Source organism: Lutjanus erythropterus, chromosome 20, assembly GCF_056507025.1.
Source record: "Lutjanus erythropterus isolate fLutEry1 chromosome 20, fLutEry1.hap2, whole genome shotgun sequence".
NCBI classification, from domain to species: Eukaryota; Metazoa; Chordata; class Actinopteri; order Lutjaniformes; family Lutjanidae; genus Lutjanus; species Lutjanus erythropterus.
In genome coordinates this window covers 30,081,976-30,109,403 of record NC_139336.1, presented here as the reverse complement: position 1 = coordinate 30,109,403, position 27,428 = coordinate 30,081,976, and the positions used below count along the sequence as shown (strand labels likewise).

At 39.8% G+C, this 27,428-nt stretch overlaps 1 protein-coding gene across 1 annotated transcript in view; it reads right to left on the bottom strand.

Annotated features, from left to right (window-relative positions):
• Positions 1 to 27,428, bottom strand: part of brinp1 (bone morphogenetic protein/retinoic acid inducible neural-specific 1) — a 159,144-nt gene that overhangs the window by 6,657 nt on the left and 125,059 nt on the right. The window contains exons 6-7 of the mRNA XM_084745831.1: positions 14,949 to 15,185; positions 8,267 to 8,489 (exon numbers count right to left, since the gene is read on the bottom strand). Coding sequence (XP_084601957.1) covers positions 8,267 to 8,489; positions 14,949 to 15,185 — 460 coding nt within the window. The remainder of the gene's footprint in view (positions 1 to 8,266; positions 8,490 to 14,948; positions 15,186 to 27,428) is intronic.

The window sequence follows — 27,428 nt, the reverse complement described above, 5'->3', positions numbered from 1 at the left end:
TCGTGTTAGCTTCCTCCAGCTTGTGTTTGCTGTCTATTCCAGTATGAATATAAAAGGAGCTACCACGCAGAGATGTGCCAGTATACCGATTTTATTATACCAAGTCACAGCAGGGCCATCTAACCGGGGTCCACATCTGTCTAGCTTTGAGCCCCGGCTGCCCAGGCCGCTACTCGTTATGTTAGCGGACCCGCTGGAGCACGGCTAGTTTGTGGATGTTGAGTCAGTGAGAGAGCATGCATTTTACATGACTGACACAAAGGAAACGCGCCGCCTCAAGATTGCGCACGTTGCGGCCTTCTTCCCTGGCGAGCCTCACCTATCCCAGCATTTGAAAAATTCATGAGTTGACTTTTGATTCTTTCACAACTATTAACACCCAAAAGAAACCAGAACATGTATGAAAACATGAACTGTACATAACACAGACGAGATGCTGAATTTAAAATAATTTTAAGTCAACTTTACTGAATTTTGAACAACCAATCTGATTTAATTTGCCCAGTTGGTTTGATCCAATCAGAGGCAATCATGGTAGTAAATATTTATCTATATCCTAGTTTCCACTGTGGTCTGTACACCACTGGTGGTGTTACACGATGTGAAAACTTTGAGAAACACTGATCTAAATCTTAGCTCTAACTGTTGCACTGAAGGAATGATTTAATGATTACCATAATTATTTGGCCACAATAATCATACACTGAAAATTTGGTACTAACACATCCCTACTAGTAAATAACAAATATCTGGAAGAAAGTATTTATTGTGAGGAAAAAACTTTCAGCTTCTAACATTTGAAAGCTTGTGTATTTTCACAGGTAATGAGGTATGGGTTTTGATATTGGAGATCAAATTTTGCATAATTCATTTTACATGTGTAACAAACAAATATTACAAATTATTTCTTGGCCAACAGGGATGTTGCACACTGTGCATCTATTAATTCAGGATATTGCAGAATAAACAACACTTTTCTTTGTTTAAAAAATAAAAATCTCTGCCTCATTTCAGAGGTGTCTCATATATAAAAGTATTCCCATTATTTTTTATTGGCTATTCATTATTGCGTTTGACACAGGCGCGGTCGTAATGATCCCTCCTTTGAATTTATTTGCAATAACTGTTGAAACATCCAGTCTGAGACACAGAACTAAAATATGTTCCATCATATAACTGCCCCCCTGAATAAGCTATTTGAGTGCACCATGTAGCTAGTTTTATTATTTGTTTCTTTGTTTCCATCTAAAGCAATGGCTTGGCTTAGATTTGCCGTGGGAAATTAAATGAAAATACACTGGAATAGATGCTGTTTGTTTTCACGAAACCGGGCATACTTCGTGCTTGTAATGGGGCATCAAACGGCCCTGCCGATCAGATGACATACATCATTGCTCTGTCCTATGTCATCGGTGCAGGAGAATGGAATCTGCCTCTGATCAAAGAAAACAGAAAAGAAAGACCAACAGATGGAGCTCGCAAATTAAAAAAAAATGGCACTAACAATAAGCAGGGTCCCAAAAAGTCTCGAAATTTGTTTGCATTACCTTGCAGTACTTTTGCATTACTTTGCATCAAGTTTTGAGATCTATACAGAAAGGCCAGGCTGTATTATGATGTAGTACAACGTAGCAAACCGTATAACCTCAGATATTCCTCTGTATTACTGCAACCAAACAGATAACTGGCGGAGCTAGCTGACTGCTGTCGAGGCTGTTTGAGACAGACTGTAGCTGTGATTATGACTAAAGCCATTGATAACATAGCTTTAGCCATTTAGCCATCACTCAGATTGTGACTGTAGCCATAGCTGTGCTTTGGTTGTTATAATTATGGAATAGATTTGATTAGTTTTAGTTACAGACTATTGACTAAAATGCCATTTGGATTGAGTCATATATTTTCGCCATCTGAATTGTTTTAGTTTTAGTCTAGTTTCAGTCGACTAAATACCATAAGATTTTAGAAATACAGAATCTACAGTAGATTTAGTCGACTAAAATGAAATGTAACGCGTTATTTAAACATTTCACTGGCATGTTCAAACTCATACTTTTGAAGGAAACAGCTATTAACCTATTATTAACATTAACATTTAGCATGCTACATTTCTGCTCCTTTCTTCATACTACACTTTGTTAAACATGAATTCTTCTTTTTGTTGCAAATTTGTTCCAAACATATGAGGACAAATTGGTGATCAATGGTTGTTTAACACATTATCTATTATAGATCCACTTCACACAATGCCCATATATTATTGTCTGAATACAAACCATGATTTTTACCGAAATGCCTGCTTACTTCTGCCTGACACTACAGATCCACCATATTTTAGAAGTGACATGTATGCCACAACATAATTATAGCTTAAAGGGATAGTTCACCCTAAAATGGAAATTCAGTCATTATCTACTCACCCTTGTGCTAACTGAGCTAACTTGTGTGTGTGGTGTGACGGTGTGCAAACGGTATGACGGGACTTTAGGAGACATAGATTATGCCACACAAGCAATATGGAGGCATTTCTGTTTTTTTCCACAATTGTTTTTTACGTTGGAAAACCGGTCACCATTCACTTCCATTGTTTGGGAGATTCTGCAGCACTGTTTTCCTGTGAAAGTCCAGCAGAGTTTTATCGACTAAGAAAATCAACCTGACCCTCAATCGGCATGCAGGTGAGTAGATAATGACAGAATTTTCATTTTTGCGTGAACTATCCCTTTAACATAATGTTGCTGGTGTATTAAGTGTAGGTTGAAAATATTCAGTACAGTGAACAGGGACAGTGCTGCAACACGCGCACAGACAGGAGGATTAAACATCCTGAGTCACACTGAGGTTTTAATCATCAATGAAAAGTGTCAATAGATTTCGTCACAGTTTTTCTCATCATAAATTTCTTTTTATTGAGCTATCGTCTTTTCATCAGTGAAACAATGAAATGATAAATGATAAAGGCTATGACGAAAATTATTAGCCAAATTAACAGTGTGTGCAACTAATGCAAGGGTTGTATGTGAGCAGTGAACTGACATGGTTGTACTGTCTGAGTGTTGTATCAAAGGTACAAAGGCTGAACTCCCGTGGCCTATTAGTAACACATCTGTCATATGTGATATTAGCACCTCACAGTGAGCGGCTGCAAACTGTCAGAACTCGGCCTTTTGAAAGGAGTAATGAGCGAGTTGCAGAATGTAAAGTGTCACATTATCTCGCCTTTCTGTGGTGTCTGCAAACTGACAGAGGATTGTAAGTGGACACACTAAACTGCTCCTATGGATCAGGGACAATGCAAAAAATAAAAAATAAAATACTGCAGTGGAGAACTTAATACATGGTAATGCAAAATTAGATCAGAAAAAATAAATCCTTCCGTGACCTTTTGGAGCCTCAGCCAGGATATCTGTCGGATCAAACAAAATGCTAAATTTTGGACGGGAAAAGTGCGAGCAAAAAACTGTTAGAAAAAGCAGTGTCACGTCAAAATCGATAGAAATTAGAGCAAAGTAATTCATCATGTGGAGGGAACGCTCATATTTGTAAATATGCTTGACTTTGAACATGAATAATTAAAGCCAATGCATACCCTAGATGCAAATGATTTGGCTGGGAGTGATGCTACTTCATATCTGTCACTATTAATCATTTATACCAAAGACAAACTGCTATGTTCATTCCACTTGAAGCAAGCTGCTCTACTCATTACAGGAAATGCAATAGCAAATCCAATATAGTTCAGCTATAAAGTTTCCACACTGTTATTGCAGTGAGGGTTCACAACAGGAATTTACGATGCTTGTAATGAATGGATTCCTTGCGGTGAGGTAAACCTAGGCAAATGATAAGGTGGTAATATTCAATTGTAATTATGGCTGGCCAACAATGGATCTAATGGCTGTCTTTCATTAGCTGATGTGTTTATTGATTGACCTCAGGTGAAACGAAATGGTGACGGAGCAACATGATTGAGGACAAAATCCCTTTTTGTATAACTTTTACTTGGTAACATAAGTTTACATCATCATAATTATAATTAGTAATAAGTAACCTCCCCTATTTAGCATCTATAATTTAATTAAACTAAAAGCGTACTAGGACTGGAATATTATGGCTGCCTGCAAGAATTATGAGATAAAATGAAACTAAAGAGGAGCTGGGTCATTGAGAATGAATCACTCTACTGTGCCGTAGTGTCAGTCAATACATTATCAGTGGATGTATATTACACCTTTACTGGTGCCTCTATTTTTAACTTAGCTGTGAATATATTGCACATTCACTCGTATTCACAATTAAGCCTGCAGTAACAGTGTGTGCATGATAACAAGGTTTATTAAGCAAGCAGTAGTTCACTAAAGTGAAGTACAGTATGCAAAACAAGATTTCCAAGCTCATCTCTATGACTGAACTAGCTTTCTTAACTAGGTTGCCAAGGCAACAAAGCATCACAAAAGCTTCTGCTCTTCTTTTTCTCCTTTTCTTTTTTTACTTTTCCAACACATTGCAAAGGACTGTGTTTGCTACCTGCATTGTCATGTTACAGCCACAGCCTTCTCAGAACCAAGTTCTTCAGTCCCCCTGTGTGTTTCATACAAAGTGTTTGCAGTTCAAATGCTGATACCACAGTTCTCGTGTTATTGTTAATAAACCTGGGGGATGAATTCAAGTGAAAAGTTCAATCATTCTGTCACCTCTCATATCTTGGTTACCTTGAGTCACTGGTAATTTGACTCTTTTGTCAGATCTATGTGTTTCTCTGCACTATGGCCCTGTTAAGACCTGGAATAAACACTTTGTCCTAGGTGATCCAATCACAAGTGGGCAGCTCTAAGTACAGGTTGAGCAAAGAGAGACTTTATAAACAACCATTTTTAACTATTTTGGCTCTTGTAAATTCAGTAAATGTCATACATGAAGTTATTTCTTTCTTTGTGGAAAAAGTATTGTGTCCGTTTGTGCCAGACCCAAGGTATTAATGGCTACTACTGTTGAGCTGCAGGTTAAAAACAACAGTGCATTTTGCTAACATGTTTATTTGCATATTGAGTGGGGAAGTGAAACGGCTGCAACAGATTCTTCATCAGAGCTGTCCACTTGTGATCGGATCGCCCGGGACTGGACAGGCTCTTTGACCAAGTTTAGGGAACGTCTGAGGATAGCGTGATTGTGAATGTTCTAAGGTTAACAAGCAAGCAAGATAATACAGCCCCTTCAGGAGCCACTGTGCTTCCCACTTGTTGGTCTGATACAGAATTGCGTAGTGGAGGCAGTGCAGGTTGTTCAGTGGTCTTGGGGTTGGTGGTTCGATCTCCAGCTCCTCCTGTCCTCATGTCAAAGTGTCCTAAGGCAAGACATTAAATCCCAAATTGCTGGGATGGTCACGACATTTGTTTTTGGATAAAAGCACTCTACAAATGCAGTCCATTTACCATTTAGTATCAAAAACTATGGTGTAAATGGGATAATCTGTGATTGCACATGCATAGCTGGGGGAAATTCTCCCAGTAGAGGATGGTGTTGAATCCACTAGGAGGCAATGAATATGGTTCTCACAGTGCCTGTCCAAGTGGGAGCATGCACAAAGAAGCAGGTGGATGACGGCGTCATCCTTCCCATTGTGGGCTTGATGTATGAACTGGAGGGGATCTAAACGGTCTCTCACACGGGATCTGGCCCACCGTCATTTAGAACCCCGGTGTGCCCATTCTTGGCCACTCGGGCCGGGCATAATGTTTTTCACATCATCATCAGCATCCTCGGCAGTCTCACTGACAGGTTGAGGATGTGCTGGAAGGCCTCCCTGAGGTGGCTGGCACACTACTTGAAAACGCTCGGGCTGATGCTTTATGGGTCTTCGGCTTTGCCTGAATTCCCTCATCCTCTGATCAGCTGTTGTACGCTGCCCAGGGGAGAGGTGAGGGTTGGAGTCCCTGTTGGTGATGGGGCACTTTACTTGAATCAAGGACAAAGGAAGAGACAGGTAGACTCTGATGGGACTATCCTGACTACACATATGCTTTTACTGTATGTCATAAAAATATAGCCTTTGAACATAGTCGCTTGTACATACATTGCAGCATTTTCACTTGCCACATACGGTCCAGTTTGATCTCAGGTTAGATACTGATGCTATTTCGTTAGCAATAAGGTAGCTAGCTTTCACAGCTGCATCGCTAATCTCTCGGCTATGACTGAAAACAAACCTGCCAAGGACTGATTTATCTTCTCAGTTGTTCTGGGAAGTTTTTGTATGTTCAGTCATGTTGAGTCTGATAGTGATGCCAAATGTTATATTCCTTGGTGGTGCATATTTTTTTCTTGGAAAACTCTGAACACTCTGTATCCACTTTTCTCTTTTTTGATGAAGACATTTTCCATCTGTGGCTCCTGCATGTACACTCACATTAACCTACACTTGACAGCGTTGTGTCAAAAGTCTGTACATAAGCGTATTAGTACACCACCCAGTGGGTGAATCGGTGCATTTGTGGAAAAAAGTGGAATTCAGTAATTCTCTGTTATTTTTTTACACTTTGCAGAAACCATCCATTAGGCTGAACTGGACCCTTTAGGGTGCCGGTTCTGGCCCACAGGCCATTCATTTGAGGACTGTGTTGGCTGCATTCACACAAAGTCTGGCATTGTGAAGAAGTGTGGGTGTGTATATTTGTGTTTTAAAATGCAACCACTGTGAAACAATCAGAAAATAATGCTGTATTTGTCTGATTCACTGCTTTGCTGCGCTCACTTGTTGAGCCGGGGAGGAGCGGCCCACTTTGAATGGTGCTTTTACAAAGAATGCTGCATATTCTACTTTAAAATATCCATCCGTCGTCAATAACAGCTCGATGGGCCGTGGGGGGTCTGGAGCTTATCCCAGCTGACACTGGGCGAGAGGCGGGGTACACCCTGTTCATCTCAGGGCTGACACACAGAGACAAACGCCCACTCACACTCATGTTTGCACCTACGGGCAGTTTAGTGTTATCAGTTAACCTATTATGCTGCATGTCTTTGGACTGTGGGAGGAAGCCGGAGTAGCTGGAGACAACCCACACGCATGCAAGAAGAACATGCAAGCTCCGCACAGAAAGGTCGTGCCCCAGCCACAAACTCCCCAGCCCCCCAAGGGGACTGGAACTCAGAACCTTCTTGCTGTGCTAACCACTGCACCAGCGTCCTGCCACCTTTAAATATTAATAAAATAACTGTTAGTTTTCATTAGACATTGACATAAGATATTAACATAGAGAGTTAATGAGACTTGGGATGAAATAAAACCATGATTTGCAGTACAGTTCACACTAATATGAAAACACAGCAGTAAAGCATAGTTTATAACCCTGTGTGAGCTATAGACCACTTATGCCCCACTCAAGCATGTATGCAAGGCGCATACACACGCACACACAGAAGTGATGAAAACAAATAAGTCCTCCATCTGATGCAAAGCTGTCTCACACAAGCAAGCAAATAAACACGTTGCTCTTATTTCCAGTGCCATCAGGCACCCTTGATGCGTACTCCATGGAAGAGGAAGCGCATACTGCGGCTCTTTGATAACACTTCAGAACAAACCTCTGCCAGCTCTCACACACAAATGTGGGTGTGCTCCTTTTCTGTCACTGACAGTTGACAACTGCTCATTTTCAGACCACTTAAATGAATATTTTACAGATTCTGTTTCCATTTATATGGTGACATCCCCTACACCGAACAGTTTTAGGGGTGTTTCATGTGGCAGCCGGGAAACTTTGCATATTTTGCAGTGTTTCCTGATATTTGCCTGAGCGGATGGGGAAATTCCTGGCATTTTCAGGCAAAGTTGACACCATGGCACATCCGCAGCAAGGCTCTTAAGCCGCAACTGCAGTAGGTGGTGACAGATGTGTGCAATGACCTATCAAGAAAACTCCCACAGCTACATTTTCTTTTCAGACTGCAATGTGAAATACAAGAGTGAGCAAGAGTGCTTTGGGCATGTGCAAGGCTCAGCACTAAGCTGACTTGATGGACAGAAACAACAGAACCATAAGTTGAAATATATAATGGATGACATCCCATGCTCCGAGAAGCAACAATCAAAATAAAACCCCTACATCATCTCAACGGAGAAATATCGCTGAAAGATGTCACTCCTCTGTGAGACACATTCTGCTTTTCCAGCACTTGGAAAAGGAAATATCCAACAGCTTTGCTTTATGTTGCTGGGCAAATCCATATCTAATTTCCATCACAATGTGGAGGTTGTATTTCTACCCACCTCTCCCTAGGCATCTGGTGGTTTGGGTTGTGGTGACAACGGATGCTGAGGCCAAAGAGCTTGCGGGCGGTGCGCTGAATCTTGAGCCGCTGGATCTCCAGGGAACTCTGAAGGAGCCTGTAGCGGGCCTGAAGGTCCCAGTCGCTGCCCCACAGGAGATGCACGCTGCTGATGGGCAGGAAGTGTGTGGAGGGCAGCCTCTTCAGGAAGGACTTGAACTCATCTGGATGACAGAGAGGGATGGAGCGAGCGACCAGGGTGCAAAACAGAGAGGTGAGGTGTGGAGACACAATGTGGTGGTGTGACAGGAAAAGAGAAAAGTTAGGGAGAGGCCACGATAAGGTAAATTGTATAATTGTAGCCTTTAACAAACCATTACATCATAATACCACATTATTACATAATGCATTGTTACAAGCCTTTTCCATTTGAGAATGTAATTAATTAATTTCACTTAACATTAATAATATTTTTGTATTGTAGTTCTTAGCCAAAATACTTGGAATAGAACATCTGAAATAAAGGAGAGGAGTTTAAGTGGATGACCAAACTTTTAAATTTAACTGATGTTGCCTTAGCAACTCAAAAAGTTTCACTGGCGTTTGTTAAACTTTGTTGAAACAGTGAAATAAAAAATATATATTTCATGCGAACAATCTTTATCTGTGCACCTACAGTACCGGTGTGTCTCCAAACAAATGCTTAGAGTGTAAACAATATCAGTGAGTGGGTTTCCTTTACAGAGACACTCGACTCAACATTTATTTGTTCAACCTTAATCAAGCTAAGCATCCTGGGTAGAATCACAAACAAGCAACAGCGAGCAACAGGATTCACACTGAGGACCGACAAAACTCGTGAATCTGTCAGTCCATCTGTGGGTTGTCCGCCTAAAATGACTGTTTACTGTAATAAAGAGCAATCCAACAGTACTAATTTATTTTAGAATTGCCACTGAACAAACAAAATTATAGTTTAGGCATTTTAAAAGAGCAGGACGCAACACAAAACTTCCTTTCACTTTGTCATAATAAACCCTCATTAACGGATGAATGAGAAAACAAATACTACTCCTACTAGAAATAATAGCAAGTGTTTTCACTTAATTAGTTTTAAGTCAAACTCTTTAAATGAACTATTTTGTGTGTGTGTGTGTGTGTGTGTGTGTGTGTGTGTGTGTGTGTGTGTGTGTGTGTGTGTGTGTGTTTTGCTGACCTGTACTCTTTTGTTGAGATAATTTACTTTTCCCTCATTAGATGAACTTAGATCTTTATGTTTCAGAAAACCCCAAATTTTGTACTTCAAAAAAACAGTTTATCATTATCAGGTGTTTGGAAATTAAATGGTCGCAAGTGAAAATATGAAATTATTAACCATTACTCACTTTCACTTCTATGAGTTTACTTGAATAAATACAGATTTTTTTGTTTCTAAAACTCTCAACAAAAGGTTATACGTCTTTTTTTGAGTTTGAGTTTGATTCAAAATTCAAGAATTTAGTGAGGACAGTTGCCTTGAAATTTTTTAGTGTTTAAATTGGTAGCATTGTCTAGAATTTAACAATCATTTTTGCTTATGGAGGAGACACTGTTGTAAGAAAGTGATTGCGAAGGATGTTGCTTTCATGTGCATGATTTTTTTTTTTCGGTTTGTAAGGTAAACAAGCATAATGTGCCGATTCAAAGTTGAGAACATTTATCCATGGTGCACTGCAGATGGATCATTAAAGGGAGACTACAGCCTTATGTTGTCAAAGAACCTTAGAGAGGAACGTTGGTTCTTGGCACCGAAAGATTCCATGTGGTCCCCAAAGCAATCATCAGTGGAAATATTGCAATTAAATTCTAACAAAGACAGTCAATATCATTTTCCTCACTATGGAATCATTATCTGGCCTTTTTCTCAAAGGGGTTACTGCAACTTTATTCACTCAATACCATACATTCTTGATGTTTATGTTGTTTTTCTTCTACTGTGGCAGATACTATTGCTGCAACCTGTATCCAGCATGCATGTTAGCTGGTTATAAGCTCACAGATCTGTGTGTCCAAACTTTAGGCGTGCCTTTTATAGAACACGTCTGACTGAGAGATCTGGCTGTTATTAGGACGTCATATCACATTTCTGTCTGGCCGACAGCAGCCTGATCGATTTCTCGTGTGACCCTTCATAAAATGCACACCCCTGCCTTAACATGCAGTTTGACATCTTTGGTTTATTTCTTTGGATTGCTTGTGTTGTGTGCATTTTGCAGAGGATTGAGACCTTCAGTGTGGCAAACACCCTCTAACCCTGTGCTCCCACACACTCGCTGAAGAGCACTGCCCAGACAAATTTGTTCCTACCAGTGGTGATGATTGTCCTTACGTTACTCCTGCTGCCTCTGATAATTCTTGCTTGTCTCCTCAGACAGCTCGAGTGCCCAGCTCTCTGACCCTTATTTTCAACACTAGTTCCAATTTTTAGCAACAGTGGGCATCAAGATGTTACTAAAACTTGAGCAGCAAACACACAATGACAAGGACTCTTTTATCTGATGTGCTAATTAAGGAAATATTGAGTCAAGAGTAGCTCATTATTGTCTTGGAAGGTAATTTTAAGCACATCATTATAAATAATGGAGTGAACATGCCTAAAATGTCTCCTTAGCAATGCCTTAGCCTAACACAAAGAGAACTGTCTCTACTCAGGGTTAATATTTCATCTCTATACTGTCACAGTTGATGCACCTGTTCTTAGAGAGAATGCAAATTTCTCTACACTCAACTCCTGAAACAGATCTCCATATTTGAGACACGCAAAGGCCTGTAGTGAAAGCCAGCACCCTCCTACAGACCCCTCCAAGACAGTTTAACAGCATTAACCACAGAGTTAAGAGCTCTTTTTCAACAACAGCCGAGAAATGTCAGAATTTCCACCACTTCCCTCCCAGGCATGTCAGAGCTCCCTTCCCCCTTTTCTTCAAAGAGGCCAGATTCCTTCTCCTCCCCTGTTTTGAACTTGCCACATTCCTCCACCCAGTTTTCAGACGTGTCAGTAACCCCCCTCGCTTGCTGGAAAAGCTGGTTGTCTCCAGCACCCGATATTGCGATTTGTCTGATTCCCTCACCGAAAAAAAAAAAAAAAAAAAAAAAAAAATCCATTGTGAAATCATTCCTTCATGCCGTCATGCCACTTCAACAGTTGCCAAGTCATTTCACACAAGCTTCAAAGCCATCAAGGATCTCTTCCTCGATGCAGCTTCCAACGGGTCCATATATGTCCCTCGATTGAGTCTTATCTCAGGTCCTCCAGCGTCTTATCTACAGATTACAGCTCTCTGAATGGAACAACACGTTACCTTTTGTCCCATTACTGAGTCCCAGATATATAATGACAAATATTTCAGCATTTCTAATGTTTCACAATATTTAGTCACTGAGATTTATGTTCTTGGTTTTGCCAGTGCAATCTAGTGTACAAACTTTAACTTGTTTGATTTTATGCTACGTGTATCGTAAGTCGTGTCTTAAGGTCTCCCTTAAGCTTATGGGCTGTTTCCTAAGGTATGTCCTCTGAAAGGTTTACCTTTAGAAGGGTGGTCTGAACAACTCGTAAGCTGTGCCTTAGTGATGCGCTCCGTTCATACCGTCACTGGTTTAGCTTTATTAGACCAATATTATGCTTTTCAAATTGACAGTTGCAATATAGCTCACGTCTAGGTTACTTGCACAAATTACATCCTCAGTTTAAAATTAACTTCATGAAAATTAATTATGAAAACAATGTTTCTGTGCAGAACAGATCAATTTGTCTGTTCTTATCATGATGATAGCCCAGTGAAACATAGGACTTCACCATAATACTAATCCAATTTTGGAAAAATTGTGGATTTTTTTCTATGTAATGGAGCTAACTGAGGATATGGCTTTTCTGACGGTCTGTACCTGAAACTGACCCTGAGAGCTGAACACTGCAAGGAAAGGAACTGACAGACCACACACGCTCACACACTACAGTTAAACATGGATATGCTGCTACAGGTGCCTATTGTATAACAACAACAGATTTTTATTAGACCTTTTGTTTGTATGAGAACGAAATCATTCACCCGTTTAGCTCTATCATTTATCCTGACCTTTCAAGAAGTCTCACACTGTGGCTCATATGTGCTGATTCAGACTCTAGGCAAAAGTCTCGTCTGGACTCTTAAATAGATTAAGCGGATAATCTTTACTAGGTGCAGCACCTTTTGTTGTAATATTAGATTGAGGTAAAATGATTATGGCAACACTTGTTATGTTAAAACATTATTTATGAGCCTTTACAAGTGCTGAATCGATGTGTGCACTGCGGTGAAACTTATGATACACCTTAGCAGCTCTTGCATAAGGACACCTGCTAAGGGATAATCTGGGAAAAAACTGGCAGGAGAAGAAGTGCCTTTGCTAAGGTACCCCTGAGAAACCTTCATAGAACACTAAGGTACATTGAAACCGGGAAACAGTCCAGATGAATTACTAGCAGACAAGAAGCAGCTCTCAGAGTAATGTCAATACTTTGACATAGTTCAGTTAAGGAACCAGGTACTGAGAACATTGATGTAAAATACAACTGGCATCATGAAATGTAACAGCTACCTCACTCATGGGTACAACTATGTACTTTTTGTACCATAAAGTATCAATATAGAATAGTTTGTTAGCTTTTCTGTTTGCTGTCCGATTCCAGCACTGACTTAGTAGTCAAAACTTAGCATTTTGATTTGCCCCCGTTTGCCCTGTTAAAATTATCGCATGACGCTCTTAAAAAAAACGCAACACTTCCCGTATCAGTTTCTCTTCAAAAGCTCTCAGTGGACAAGTGTTTCAGTGGACAGAACCCCTTCATGTCAAGTCTTTTATTGTGAAACATTTTCAGGCACATGTTGTGAACTTTTTGACTTTATTCTAATTTATAGGCTCTTACCATGTTCCCCTTAGGAGCAGCTGAGCCATGTGTGAAATTTGGTATTTTGCTTAATATCAAACGGGTTTGACTTTTCTTACTTTGGCCCAATTTTAGTACATTGTAGCGGAATTTAGGGAAATGCATGCAACATCTACAGAAATTTAGAAAAGGGTATGCAACCAAATCAACAAAACTAGCTTGTACTTTTGAGATAACCAGCAGATTTAGGATAAAATATATTACAAACTTGTATTAAATCAATGTGACATCTGAACTAACTTTTGTTTTTTTCTAAAGGATCAGCCTGTAATAGTCAAAAGGGCAAAGTAAAGCTAGCTGACATGGTTATTATTTGGACAGACGCACAATGCACATGTGCAACAAAGCTGTTGGTGGAAAATACATTATGTCTGTAAGGTAGATGGTGATATCCGTCTTGACAAATTAAATCACGTCTTTTAAAGGCAAGTGACAAGGCCAAAAAAGCGTCTCCCAAGAGGAAACGGGAGTCTTTGAAGACAAAGTACTGTGCATAATTGCTATCAGCAGAAAAAAAGTGTTTTGACAGGATATATCTCATTTACAATGTCATGTTACTTAACTAATACTAAATAGGTGTAGGTGAGAAAAGGGTGAGTCCTATATAAATTCACTATGCAGGCACATGTGACATAAACATCACTTTGGGTCTTGTACAGCACATTTATTGTTCCCTTTTGTTGTTGTTGCTCCATGTTTTTAACCAAAGACAGTGATAGTTGGAAAAAATGTTCCACACAAGCACGCTGACTCTTAGAAAGTTACTGAGTCCTTAATTTCCCTTCTGGTGAGCGTGTGAATTGCCTTTTCTTTTCTGGGTCAGTTATACATCTATATAAATCCTTTTTTTGGACTCTCCATGCGTGCTTCATTTTCAAGCACCTCTTCACAGATGCACTGCACTCAGTGACCTCCACGACTCACATTAACTTTCTTCTGTGGTACATAAATATATTTATCTGTTGCTGGCAGGTTTTATTGGGACACTTTTATATCATATTAATAATAGATAAACATGGTGCCTTGCCATGTAACAACAGGGCACGAGCTGTGCTTTTTTTCCCCCCACTGTGTCCAATATTCTACTGCCACCCTTTGTGTCTGTATTTGCATTTAATGAAAACAGAGAAATTTGTCTGGGATAGAATATTACTTGCTATGACATTTAAGCTTCTGACATATTAAAGCTTTCTTTTTTCTGTCACTCACCCTGTATAAACAACAAATCTTCATACCTAGTAACAAAATAGGTTATCTGTCAGTGCATTACCTGTCTACTGCCACAAAACCCTCGGTCTTTGTGCTCGAATAAATAAGTTACCTCGTCTGCTCGTCAATGTACTTTGACCTTTCCAACTTTATGTGTTTTAACATTGTGAAAGTTTTCAACTACTTTCTGTGGTAAACTTAAGAAAAATTAACATTCTATTATTTACTGTATGTAGATTTGGCAACAAGCAAGGTAGGACTAAGATGCCAAATTATGAAATGTGTTTTTAAATTATCTTGAAGCAAAAAGAAAATTGCGAGATTAAGCGATTACTTTAACAGCCTGAGCTCTGCGTCTGTGCCCATTGGTAACATGCATTTCAGAATTAAGATAAATAGTAATAACATCTATAAAGATTAACCTTTAATGCAATATTGCATTACAAATAATATACCATTTTCATAATTGCCTTTGAAATAAAGGTTGGAAAAATTTCCAGCTTACCAGAGTTCTCAAAGTCTTTGTAAGAGGCAGCCCAGGACTCAGACATCCCCAACAGGGTACTCTCCATAATCTGGATGTCGGTGATCGGACAGTTGCATTGGGGATACTCGTCGGCGCACTGACAGATACACTGGTTGTCATGGCACACATACTCCCCCTCTCCATTGCACATAATGTAGCTCAGAGCTGACTGGACAAATTTCTCCTGCAGGTATTCCGGGAAAATGACCTGAAGACCTGAAACAGAGATACGTGGGAGGTTTTAGTAAAACATTCAGGACGATTCAAGAAAAATTAATTCCAATCATTGGATAATTTTCTTTGTGCTGGGAATCACTGACCTTTCGTATTGTCCCACCCCTTTTTCTCTGTGCTCCAATAACAGTTGAGCAAGCTTGGTAACCAGTAGAACCTCAGCCAACTTTCTACCTTTACCGTTTCCTGTACTGTACCATGGCTCAGTTCCTCTATGTTGAAAAGGCAACCAAATTTTGAGGCTGGTTAATAAATGTTGCTGGTGGACCTGTAAAAGTGACATATCTGAAGTTAACTAATATCAGGAAAACACTGGCTAGCAATTGATGTAGATTAGCTAACTAATTATAATGTTTTGCTAACATTAGTGATCAGATGTAACTAACTTTCTAAAGAGTGATGTAGATTAGCTCGTTAGTTATGCAGTGATTTGCTAAAATTAGCTTCCAGATGTAACTAGCCAGCTGACGATTGGTGTAAATTAGCCAGATAGTTAGCCAGTGTTTTGCTGCAGATGCAACTACACCCACCGTTCATTTTATTAGGTACACCTTCCTAGAACTGGGTCGGACCCACTGTTTATCATCTTGAACCAGTCTGGCCCTTCACCTCTGACCTCTCTGTAAACTCTGTGCGTGAAAATCCCAGCAGTTCCTGAAATACTCAAACCAGCCCATCTGGCACCAAGAACCGTGCCACGTTCAAAGTCACTTAAATGCTTGGTTTGAACTTCAGCAGGTTGTCTTGACCATGTCTACATGCCTAAAAGCATTGAGTTGCTGCCATGTGATTGGCTGATCAGATATTTGTCTTAACGAGCATAAAGTGGCGGTGAGTGCATATGTTGCCTTCATAGGTCCCCCAGCAACTTTTAACCATCTTCAAAAAATCTTTTTTTCCGACACAGACGAGCCTTCCACACCAAGGATGATAACTAACTACAAACTTTGGTCTGGACTCTGTCTGTTATTGTTCTTGGTGTGGAGCACAGATGAAAAGGTGAGTTGGTGAGACTTGGTTAGGGTTAGTTAGTTGCTTTCAACAAAAGCTCAAAAATTAGATCTGATAGAATGATTATAAAAACTATCCAGAAAGCCAAAAAGTACTGAGTAACTTGAATAACATTTTTCTTTTGGCATATATTGAATGTATATTTGTGTTTCTGGTAAGAACAGAATCACATAGTAAACACATTTGTAAGAAAAAGTTACCAGACTGGGATAAGGGGCAGTGAAATGGCTGACTGCCCTCTCTAGATTGCTTTGTGTTACAGTATAAGCTCTCATTTATTTTTCTGAAGGATGTACTTCAAAGCTCGACTACGTTCAACCTGAGCTGTCTGTTCTGCTGCGGGTCACTCATGATGTGACAGTGTGTGAGAGTGATTGGTGCCTGCTCTCTTGTGCTGTGTTGGTTTATTTAGCACAGAGTTCCCTTTGTGAGTGCTGTGGACAATCTGTGCTACCATTTTTATTTGCCTGTGATTTGCGTGCCCAACTTCGCAGCATTCTGCTAATTATGCACTCATGGCTGTGGCTGAATTTGTGATCTAGAGGCCTATTTGGGGCTGAAGCTGAGAGTACCTCTTCACTCTCACCTCTGACAAGGTATTTATAATTTTTTGACTCAGAGCCAATCCATATCTCACCCTGGGGATCTCATAGAATTGAAGCCTGGACAGCAAACAGTAAAGCCTTTCTCTTCAGTCCAGGTCCAGGAAAATAAATCCCTAGCTCTACAAGCCACTGGATTGGAAAAGAACTAAATAGATTTTTTTTTTCTTTCTCGTATGAAACAGCATCTTGGTGAGGCAATATTTTCTTGATAGGTTTTACTTGAGCACAAACAGTGCTTCAGCAGAAAATATGCAACCAGGAACCAGAACATAACATGTTATTGAATGATGAATGATTGCATTAGTTTTTCCGCTCAAGTATTATTTTCACCTTTGGGTGAAAATAGGAATCCATTTATGCAAAATCAACATAACGTAGCCGGAATGAAAAGGAGAATAAGCATATAATTTCAGACTGAACACATGAATCATATTCAGGGTGCTGTCATGGAGTCAAATGGTATCTCTTGTTATGCATATGCATGTGGCAATTAACACCTTTTTTCACCCACAACATACACTAAACTAAAAACTCTGTATAAATTAGACGGAAATTAAGGTCTTATTAGGTCCCAAGATTTGTCTCTGAAACATCTCCAGCATCTGTTGTCATGGTGACAGCCTTTGAAGCAAAGTAGAACATTCTGTGGGTTCATTAGGGCCGGATATCGGTACTCAGTACCTTTAAGGTAGCGACTGAAATAACCAAGTACCAAGTGGTATTGAAACTTCCCCAATCAACAATTGCTCGCAGCCAATCGCTGCAACCATTCTTCGATTTAATGTGACGTCTGATTGAGTTGTAGCTGCTGCAGCGGTGAGCCAAACAGTCCATGGTGTGGTGAAGTGTTTGAAAGTGAGGCTGTGGCGTTGAACAAAAAAAAAAATGCACAAAATGCAGAAGGATTATTTTCCATGAAGTATACAAAAGAAGCATCAAATGAAGTACTCTATCAGGTCTGGTATCACTTTTCATTTATTCACCCTTTATGTACGAAAATAGCCATGTTTCAAACAATGTACCTGTTATGGCCCAGAAACCTTCATACATCCTTTACATTGGCTTGGATGTTTAGCAAGGCATCCACTAGAGGGCACCACTCAAGATTCAAAAGTTAAAAGTTTCAACAAGCAATCTCAGCACTGGTGGAGGTTGTAAAAATGTACCCCAGACACAAATGATATTAGGTCCTAATAATGGTCAAATCTCTTAAAAAAGGAATGGACAGAAGTGTTTGATATAGGGCACTTCAACTGTTGGTCACCCTTCTGAATAACCATGTGATGAATTGTGGGCCAATAATTTGTTGGCAATGTCCAACCATACATGCTGTGTACAGTTTGCAACGATAGTAGCAGCGAAAATACAAGAAGAACAGAATGAAGTTAAGGTAATGTAAGAAAAACAGTTCATTATCATTAACCAATGAACTATTTTGACTGGGTCCTTTCAAAATAAAGGTAAGCAAAATGGCATTAATTGTCTTTGCTAGATTTTTCATTTTCGGTATTTCCACGATGGCCTTGTGGGCCACTTGGAGTTTTTCAGTGGGCTGCATCTGAACCTCGGTCTGCATTTTGCCAAGGTCTGGTCTAAATGAGTATTCTTGCCACGTTTCTCATGATTTTTTTTTTTTTACCTTTGCATCTATTCAGCACAATAACAACTTTCATCCTACTCTTTATACCAAACAAACTTTTCCTTATAACACGTACCCCTTTTTGAATATCAGTAGGTTTCCTTCTGGTCTCCACCTCATCAGAGCCACTGCCCATCAGCGATGAAGGGAGCAGAAGGAGGGAGGGATGAAGGGAGTAAAGGGGATGGATGGATCATGTCTGACCACAAAAGAGTTGGGTTGCACAGGGCTTTTTCTCCATCAGGCCTGTCTGCGGCCCCTGGATCCAATATTCATTTAGCTTGATGTATTCCTGGGCCTGAAACTTTAATGTGATTTGTGGGAGAATCCAGATGGCAAGTTCACGGATCAACGCTGCTCACTGACAGTGCTGGTGCCAGCGGCCGGGTGCACAATAACACTGCCGAGTGCCTCAGCCCTCCCTCTTTCTCTTTTCTGTCTAAGCACACCTCATACACCCCAGCCCTACCATCGACACACACACACACACGCTCGCAATTTCTTTTTCTGATATCAAGGCGTTGGTACTGGGAGATTGCACAAGAAACCGTTCGGGATGCTGACATTCAGCTCAGCACTATCACTCTTGCGATCTCTTGTTTTCCACTCTCTTCTCTTCTTACTGTCCCTTCTCTTTCCATTCCTTTCTCTCCCTCTACCTCTTACTCCGTCTCTGTACACATCTCCTCTGTCTTACTTCATTACACTCACTCCTACTCCTGCAACACTCATGCACATGCCCCTTGACTCGTCCCCCACCATCATCCTTTGGCTCTCGTTCACTCCATCAATCACTCTCCTCATTCCTGTTTCTTCACCTCTCCTGCTCTCCTCCTTACATTCTCCTACCGAGCACGTACTCGAGTATTGGAAATTTGATGTCTTGTCCTCCCACTCCAGTGTAGAAATGATGTCATGCAATAAAAGTAAATCCATCAACATTTGTTAGTGCAGCAGGGAATGAGTAAGAGAACTGGGAGCCCTCGGGCCAAAAATGAAATGAGAAACTAATCAGAGTAAAAACATTTATCTTAGTGACTTTCGTTGCTTTTGTGTGTTCGCGCGCTAACATGTGAAAACATTGAGAATGATTGGGCTATAAAGCCGGTGTTTATTATGGCTCTCAGGCAGGTATTTGTTTCAGAAAACACTGGATATTGGAGTAGGGAGTTACACTTACTACCATTAAAAGAGCTGCCGATAAAATGAATAGGTGCATATTGGAAATTCCCGTGCAGCCATTTGATAACCTCCAACTTCATGCTCTGTCAGTGCACATAATTCCCTGCACCCCTATGCCTGGCTTCCTCTAAATAAATAGCACCTCAAAATGGCAGTTAATCTCATTGCATACATCAGAGGCTGATATATTTCCTTCACGTACGTCGGAGGATATAGGGCCCCGCAAACATTCCATGAATGCTAAAAACGGAGACTCTGCAACTGTGACTTTGCCTTTTTCATTATGTCTCTTTCTGGAGTGCTCTATTTTTACATGGTGATAGATGGGGAGTGTAGGCCGCAACTGAGGCTTGTAACTGCCTTGGCAAGCGGTTGCCTGCTTATTGCAATGCCACGCTTCGCCTCATAAGTTACAGTTTCATTAAAGATTAATTGACCATTGTGTGGCCGCAATTTCGCAAAATAATCATTACTTAATCCACTGGTGCAATAAAGTGCATTACTTCAATGGGGGCATTAAATTACCATTGGAGGTTATCGTTGCAGCCATGATACAAAACCAAAGACCTCTGAACTGGAAGATTGCCTGTTTCTCTTCAGTCCGGGCCTGCCCAGTCCGCCTTGCTGATCCTTCGATACTTAAAACGGAAGGGGCATATAGCTTTAAGATGTGCTGCGTTGGCCCATTTCACACAAGAGCTCCTCTCCTACAACTAAGAGGTAAAGGTGCGGCTAAAGTAGCTATTTATCCACTTTTCATTTCTATACATAAAGCGCTTTAGGTCTATGACAACGCGCCTGTGTGTGTTGGGCCTGACGGAGGATAACATGTTCCACTGGAGCTCCTCTCAGCTCTCAGAATATGTTAGCATTTTTTAAAGTTCTGAATGAGGTGTACTTAGCATTCAAATGGATAATGTGTTGCTGTGTCTGTGCTGAGTAGATTATCGTAGATTATCATAAGTGTCCTCAACGCACTCGACAGCGGCAGCCCCGTGTTATCAAACAGAGCGATTTTGTTTTACAAGCTTTTTTATGTCTTTGCGTGTGAGAATAATTGTTCGAGACAATTTAATCAACATCTCCATCTCAAATATCCCTTCATGTCCCACGTCAGCACGAAGGATGTTCCTTTTTTTGGATTGTTTTTCGTACATTGATTCTTAGGCACGCATATATTTGAAACGGCACAACAACAGAAATGTGGCAAATCCCATTTCCTAGAACATATTAACATACAAGTGCCTGCATATGCATATGTGATACACCTCGCTCTATCTGTGTGCAACAGAAAGACTCGCGGAGCACAATGCATTTCACACAATATCTGTAGTGTTAGCTTTGAAGAAGCTCACTTATTCATATTGTTAACACAAAGAGCAAGGAAGGATGCAGGAGCAGTAATCACTGTAAAAGCATGAATTACATATAAAAATGGTCTTGGCATTCAGGGCTTGCTGCTCCTGCCTCATGGAAAAAGGGAACTGCTGAAATTGCATGTTGAAGCAATTGGCGGATTGAAGAGGGCAGGCGGTCTGGAGAGGTAGATGAGCTCTCCATGGTCCTGAGTTATTGCCAGTTGTGCTGCACACTGGACACAGACACACAAATCCAGTCAGAAAGTAAGTTTGTGATTATTGTTTTTTTTCTCCTTTTCCCATATGTAAGATCAAAGTGTGGTGAATGCAATTTTGTATTTTTTGTTTTTTAGGAGTAATACTGTCAACACACACACACACACACACACACACACACACACACACACACACAAAAAAAAAACAAACAAAAAAATCATACAGGAATATAGTAGCAATCTTTTCTCATTAAATTAACATAATTCTACAAGTTTTATTTATGCAAGTTAAAGCTACTGCAAGGATTTTTTTTAACTGGTTATTTTTACTGATGCCTCTATATGACCTACATCCTTACACCTATCATCAGTGAGAAGACCGGGTCTGATTCTCTTTGAAATGAGACGGAGCAAGCATGCGTCTCAGACAAAGTTACAGTGAGTTTCATGTCAGCCAGTTAAAAAGAAAGAAAAGATTTTTCTTCAGAAATCTGATATTATATTTTGTGGTTATGAAGGTACAAACTCCAGTACTGATTTTGTCCACAGGAGCTGCCAAAATCAACTAAAAATGTTCCTTGAAAGTTCCTTGTGCTTTTTTGTTCACGTTTATTGAACTTAAAATCTAGAGTTTGTGTCCAGAACACCTCAGAACTTCTAACTTGAAGTATTCTGACTTGAAATTATGATTTGAATGAATGTACTGTGTAGCGTTCAATCAACTCATTAAATTAAGTTTCTAAAGAAACAGCAGACTTCCCAGCATGCATTGTTGGAGACTTAAAACTCCCCTGAAACCCTTTTTTAATAGTTTGAAGAATATTTGATGAAAGCTGTGCGACTCTAAAACACTTTTAAATAGGTCATGGTTGTTGGTTTTCACAATAATGAACATCCTGCAAACCATGATGAAGGTTAGTATTGAATTCAGTTTCTGCCCTCTTGCGCTTAGAATTTAATAAATTTGGTGGGAGCAGTTTCACGTTTTGTCTTTGTGCCAGTGCTGAAACAAAGTAGCTCCAACAAGAGCAGCTGAAATTTAAGTTCTTTGTGTGAAATGAAGAACTGACTTACAGAGAAAATGTGACTGGAAATCTAATTTGTTTGTAATGAGTTTTTGGTTCAAGCTAATATCTTAATCTTACTGAACATGTTTTCTCACGTACAACTGAATTAGTGTCAGTTTTTTTTGACTAGAAAATTCCCTCAACCTATCTTTTCAAATTCAGTCAACATGGCAATTTAAGGCAGCCTGCAAGAGAATAATTTCAGACACTGAATATTATATCAAAATTTGTGGTCGCTGTTGGCTCCTCGTGCACCGTTCAAGCTGTTCCGTCATGTGCTACCATGTGTCCCCGCACAGCAGTAGCAGTAGGGCCTCGGCTGGTGAAATATCGCTCTAATGTCACACGCTTGCGTGCACGCACACACACACAGAGACGCGCGGGCCCGTGCCCGGGCGCACGCACACGCCCTTCGCAGGCTCTTGCAGAAATCACATGTTTTACAAGAACCCCGGAGAGGGGGAGGAGAGACACATGACAAGCTCTGACATTTCCATTTCAGCTCTAAAAGATACAACTGCCCTCAAAGTGTCAAGATGTGCTGTGTACGTCTCAGATCAAAAGCCCAGATTTATCACAGAAATTACATCAAACATCCCTTAACACAGAAATAATGCTAATCTATTTGTATTGGGAGGCGCACATTTGCTTTACACAAACAATCTGCTGATTCATAAACAAACTGTTGTGTAGTAACACGCAGCTGAGAGCCAGAGTTCAAACTTTTTTAGGGTTGCTTAATTTGTTAATTTAATATTCGACTTTTCAAGAGGTAACATGATACTTGAACTGTCAATATAACACTGTGCATCATCTTACTGGCAACATAAACATAAAATCTTTCCTAAAATCTAAGTACATTATAATGTGTTAATATTATGGTGTGTGAGTCCACTGTAATATTTTTAATAATGGCCTCATAATAGTATTAATGTGTTTTTAATTACATGTAACATTTTTATGCATGCACACATTATAACTGAGAATTAAAGCAACATGTTGCACAAAGTGTTGGTAAAAAAATAAACAGTTCAATACAGCAAGGGCCCTTCTCAATAGAAAAGAAGAAAAGTAAAGAAACCTCCAATCAATAGATGAAACTCAGTCTGTCAGAGAGAGAAGAAAGACTGAGTGGAAAACCATGGCACTTGCTGAAATGGCAGCCTGCAGCTGGCAAGGGCGAGCAAGGAAAAAAAAAAAAAAAAAAAGGAGATTTATGGTCATGCTGGCCCAAATGGAAACTCACTCTTGATTGACCACTTCCAATTGAAAGCTGACCTCCAGGTCAACATGGAAAGATTTCATCAGGTACTGGGGTTTCAGCGCGTTAGAGAGAAGTGAAAAAAAAAAATGTGCGTGGCCATCTATCTTGATGGAAATGATCCTGTGTTATCAGTTCCGTGGGCAAAAAGGACACATGTGCTCATAACAGAAACAGTTGTCTCGGTCCAACGCGTTGACCTGTCCGAGAGGTTGTTCAATACCTCAGAGCACTTCTGTGACAATCCATGAAATGCAGTTGCCTAAGTGAGCCCATGATTTCGAAGTTAAAATAATATTTTCACCCGTGCAGTTAGTAACAACATATTAATATATAAGGACCATGTTGTAATGCAAAGAATTATTACTTTTCTACCAAATTAATCTCCTTTTTCTGGGGCTAAACATAACAAAAGTTATGAAACTTGGTATTTGTGTCAAAAATGTTGCACACGCCATATGGGCTTGGCAAAAGCCATCATGCGTACGCGAAACACGTAGTTAGAAGCAAGTATATCTCTGTCCTTATAGTCACGACACCACCTACTGGCACCATGAAGTAAGCCTTGTGTTTAAATTTTCTAAATGTACATTCTCTCGTGCAGTGATTTCCAAAGTGTGGGGCGAGGCCCACTGGTTGGCCGTGAAGGCCCTGCAGGTTGTCCTTGAGAGGTCTTTAAAAATAAATAAAATGTTTAAAATAAACAGAAAATATTTATAATTAATCAGAATGAATAAAGCAAAACCATGGGATTTAATTTACGTGTTATTCTTCATTAATCTGATGCATCAGCATTTTTAAGTTAAGGAATGTCACAGGAAATGACACTGAACACATGAAAATTCTGACCAGTCAGCTGGTTGTCTTTGTGTGTGTGTGTGTGTGTGTGTGTGTGTGTGTGTGTGTGTGTGTGTCCAGGTTTCAGAAATTAAAAAGTATATCAAAGGTTAAAGTCAAGCCTATGTTATGTCTGAGTGTATTGAGACAGATGCAAAGCAAGAGAGAGCACATCTGGGTTGTAAAGAAAAAGAGGATGATGAAAATGCCTCTGTGTGTTTATTGTTGTGCTCATCCCAACATTTGCTCTCCATGTTTTGCATCAAAGATTTGCCTTCAGTAAATTATTCTCTGGTAACCAAGGACACTGTGTTTACTGATATACTTTAGTGTCCAAATCAATTTTTCAACAAGTCTGTCATCAAAAACAACTTAATTGATTTGTATGTTTGTTTGTCTTCCCCATAGTGTTTGCAGCGTTGAAAAGAGGGACAGGCATCGAGCGACAGAGCAATGAGTATCTAATTCATCACTCTCCGCACGACTTGCCTACAGGGCCAGTTTAATTTATTTTCACTTCACCACTTTGAAAACTGTTGGCTCAGGCTATTCTAACATATTCATAAATCTTCCCAGATAGGCTCATGGCTCTTCCAAGATAGGCTGTTGAGGAAACCGGAGAAAAGAGAAAAGGGAGAAAGCACGCGGTGGGGATTGAAAGAAGCAAATTAGTTTGCTTTTGTTTTGGTGCTAATTTATGACAGCCATATTGGAGGTGATTGGGTCCTTGCAAGGTAATGGCTTGTGGAGGTTCCAGGGCCTTTTTATCTTTCCTTGGCCCAGTTAATATATGTAACCAATTTGCTATTTTCAACCCCCAGTCCGTGCTTTCTCTATTTGTGCTGGATATCAAATTACACCAACAATATTCCAATCTTCTGCTTAATATACTGAAACTCCCTGCTGTTTTGCTATTTAAAAAATACCACTGCTTCAAACAAGGTAATCAATGATAAATACCAACAGATGGCTGGAAATTAGGATATTAAAATAAAAATAAAAACATGACTACTTTCTCTCCACCACCTCAAACATACTGCCTAATAAGAGTTTAAGTAAGCAATGAAAATCCTGACCATTTAACCACCACATGCTAATTCCCTCTTTAGTTTAATTCTCACCCCTCAATAAACTATTTTTACTTTTATGTCTCAGTGGACGCAGAAAGTGAGAATCCAGCCAAAACCAATATCATCGGGTTTCTAAGCTTTAGCCTGGAGAGAGGACAAACAAACAGAGAACAAATTAATGTGGGAGAACAAAAGTGTATTTAAATCCCAACTGCAGTAAAGCTAAATAGTGTGGATCTTTCATTGAGATTGTACTTAAGAGAACAAACAAATGGTGTTCTTAAAAACATGTATGTTCTAATGAATCATTCGATTCGACAATGGCTTCTGCTATTTTGGCCGAGCTGGTAACTGTAATCCCTGATAGATTGATTACACTGTAAAAAATAAATTTGTTTTGGCTTTAATAATAAAGTTAGTGTCCAGGCTGCATGATTGAATTTGAAAAAACAAAAGAACAAAAGACAGAAATGTTTCAAAACAAAGAACTGTTTCCAGTCAAATAAAATTCAATCCAGTTGTAATAATGAAAACATGTTCAGTGAACTTAAGAAATATAAAAAAAAAAAAAAAAAAAAAAAAAAAAAAAAAAATTACAAATAAATTGTCTTTCCTTTAAGAAAGAAAATAACAGCAGATCTTGTCAGAGCTACAAACCAGTGTTCCAGCGTTGGCACAAAGACAATATGTGAAGCTGTTCCCAGTGAATTTATTAAATTTTAAGTGGAGGGGTGTGCGACTGAATCCGATACTAACCTTCATCATGGTTGGCAGCATCATCGTAAAGTTTTTTTAGAGACAGTGGATTTTTATCACACGTTTTCTTTGAGCAATGAAAAAAGAAGTGTCAGCTCTCAATTGTCAACCCTTATTCTTGTTAAATTACAATGTTACACTGCAGAGTCCCTGCAGCCTGCTTGAGCCTGCGTGTCCTCGAGTCTGGTGGAGGAGCAGGCGGGAGGAAAAGCTCGCTTCAACCACAGATCGTATATTAAATAGGAATTCAACCTACACAATCTGTGGCTCCAACTTGCAATTTGCACTGCTATACTCATTTTTGCATGCTGCATATTGCTCCTTTAATTTCCTTAAATTTAGGTGATTGCCCTCAGTATATTACTTACACTCATTATTTCAAGTCAGAAGACAAGTTGGAAGAACTCGTTTGTAAGCTCTGAAGTGTTCTGAAAATAAATAGTAGATATTTTAGGCTTAATTAGCTTAATTAAATAAATAACATATGCACGGTTATACTGTCATTAATGCTGGGTGACAGACTGGGTCAGGATCAATGAGTTCATTGTGCATATCCACAAATAGCCTCTGCTAATAACATCTCCCGTTGCCCTCTTGTGCCGTGTTTAGCTGCCAACGAAGCTGTGCATGTACGCACTGAGGCGCTAAACATGCCAAAAACCGAACCCCCCCGCGGTCACGTTAAGTTTAAGCAACGCAAACTTTCATGTGTGATAGATCAAAGCTTTGTTAAGTCATGCATGAAATCTAATGTGAAAAAATCGTTCCAGTGCCATCTCTAATTCTGATGATTGTCAGGGGGAGGAAAAAGGGAAAAAATAAGGAAAGAAAGCAGAAGGTGTTGGTTAATTTCCCAAATATTCTACAAAGCAAAACTGCAGGAGAGAAGAGGACTGAGTTTAGGCTTTGATAGGTAGCTCCCCTTGATGTCAGAGTCCACTACAGCATTCTAATCTAAATCTAAGTGAAAGCAGAGGGAATATCCAGGGAGTGTCATATCCGCATTGTGTTATCTGTAGCTCGCAGCCCCACCGGCTCACAAAGAGCAGACCACAGGGGTGAGGAGGCGAGAAAGAAAAAAAAAAAAACACATTCCCTTTAAAAAAATTCTTTTATTTTGGAAAGACGGTCAAAAGTGTCTCCAGGAGAAAATTTGACCGCAAATTCACTAGCTTGCTTCTTTCCCCCCCACCTCCTCAAAAGCCAATTCCACCAAAGCAAATC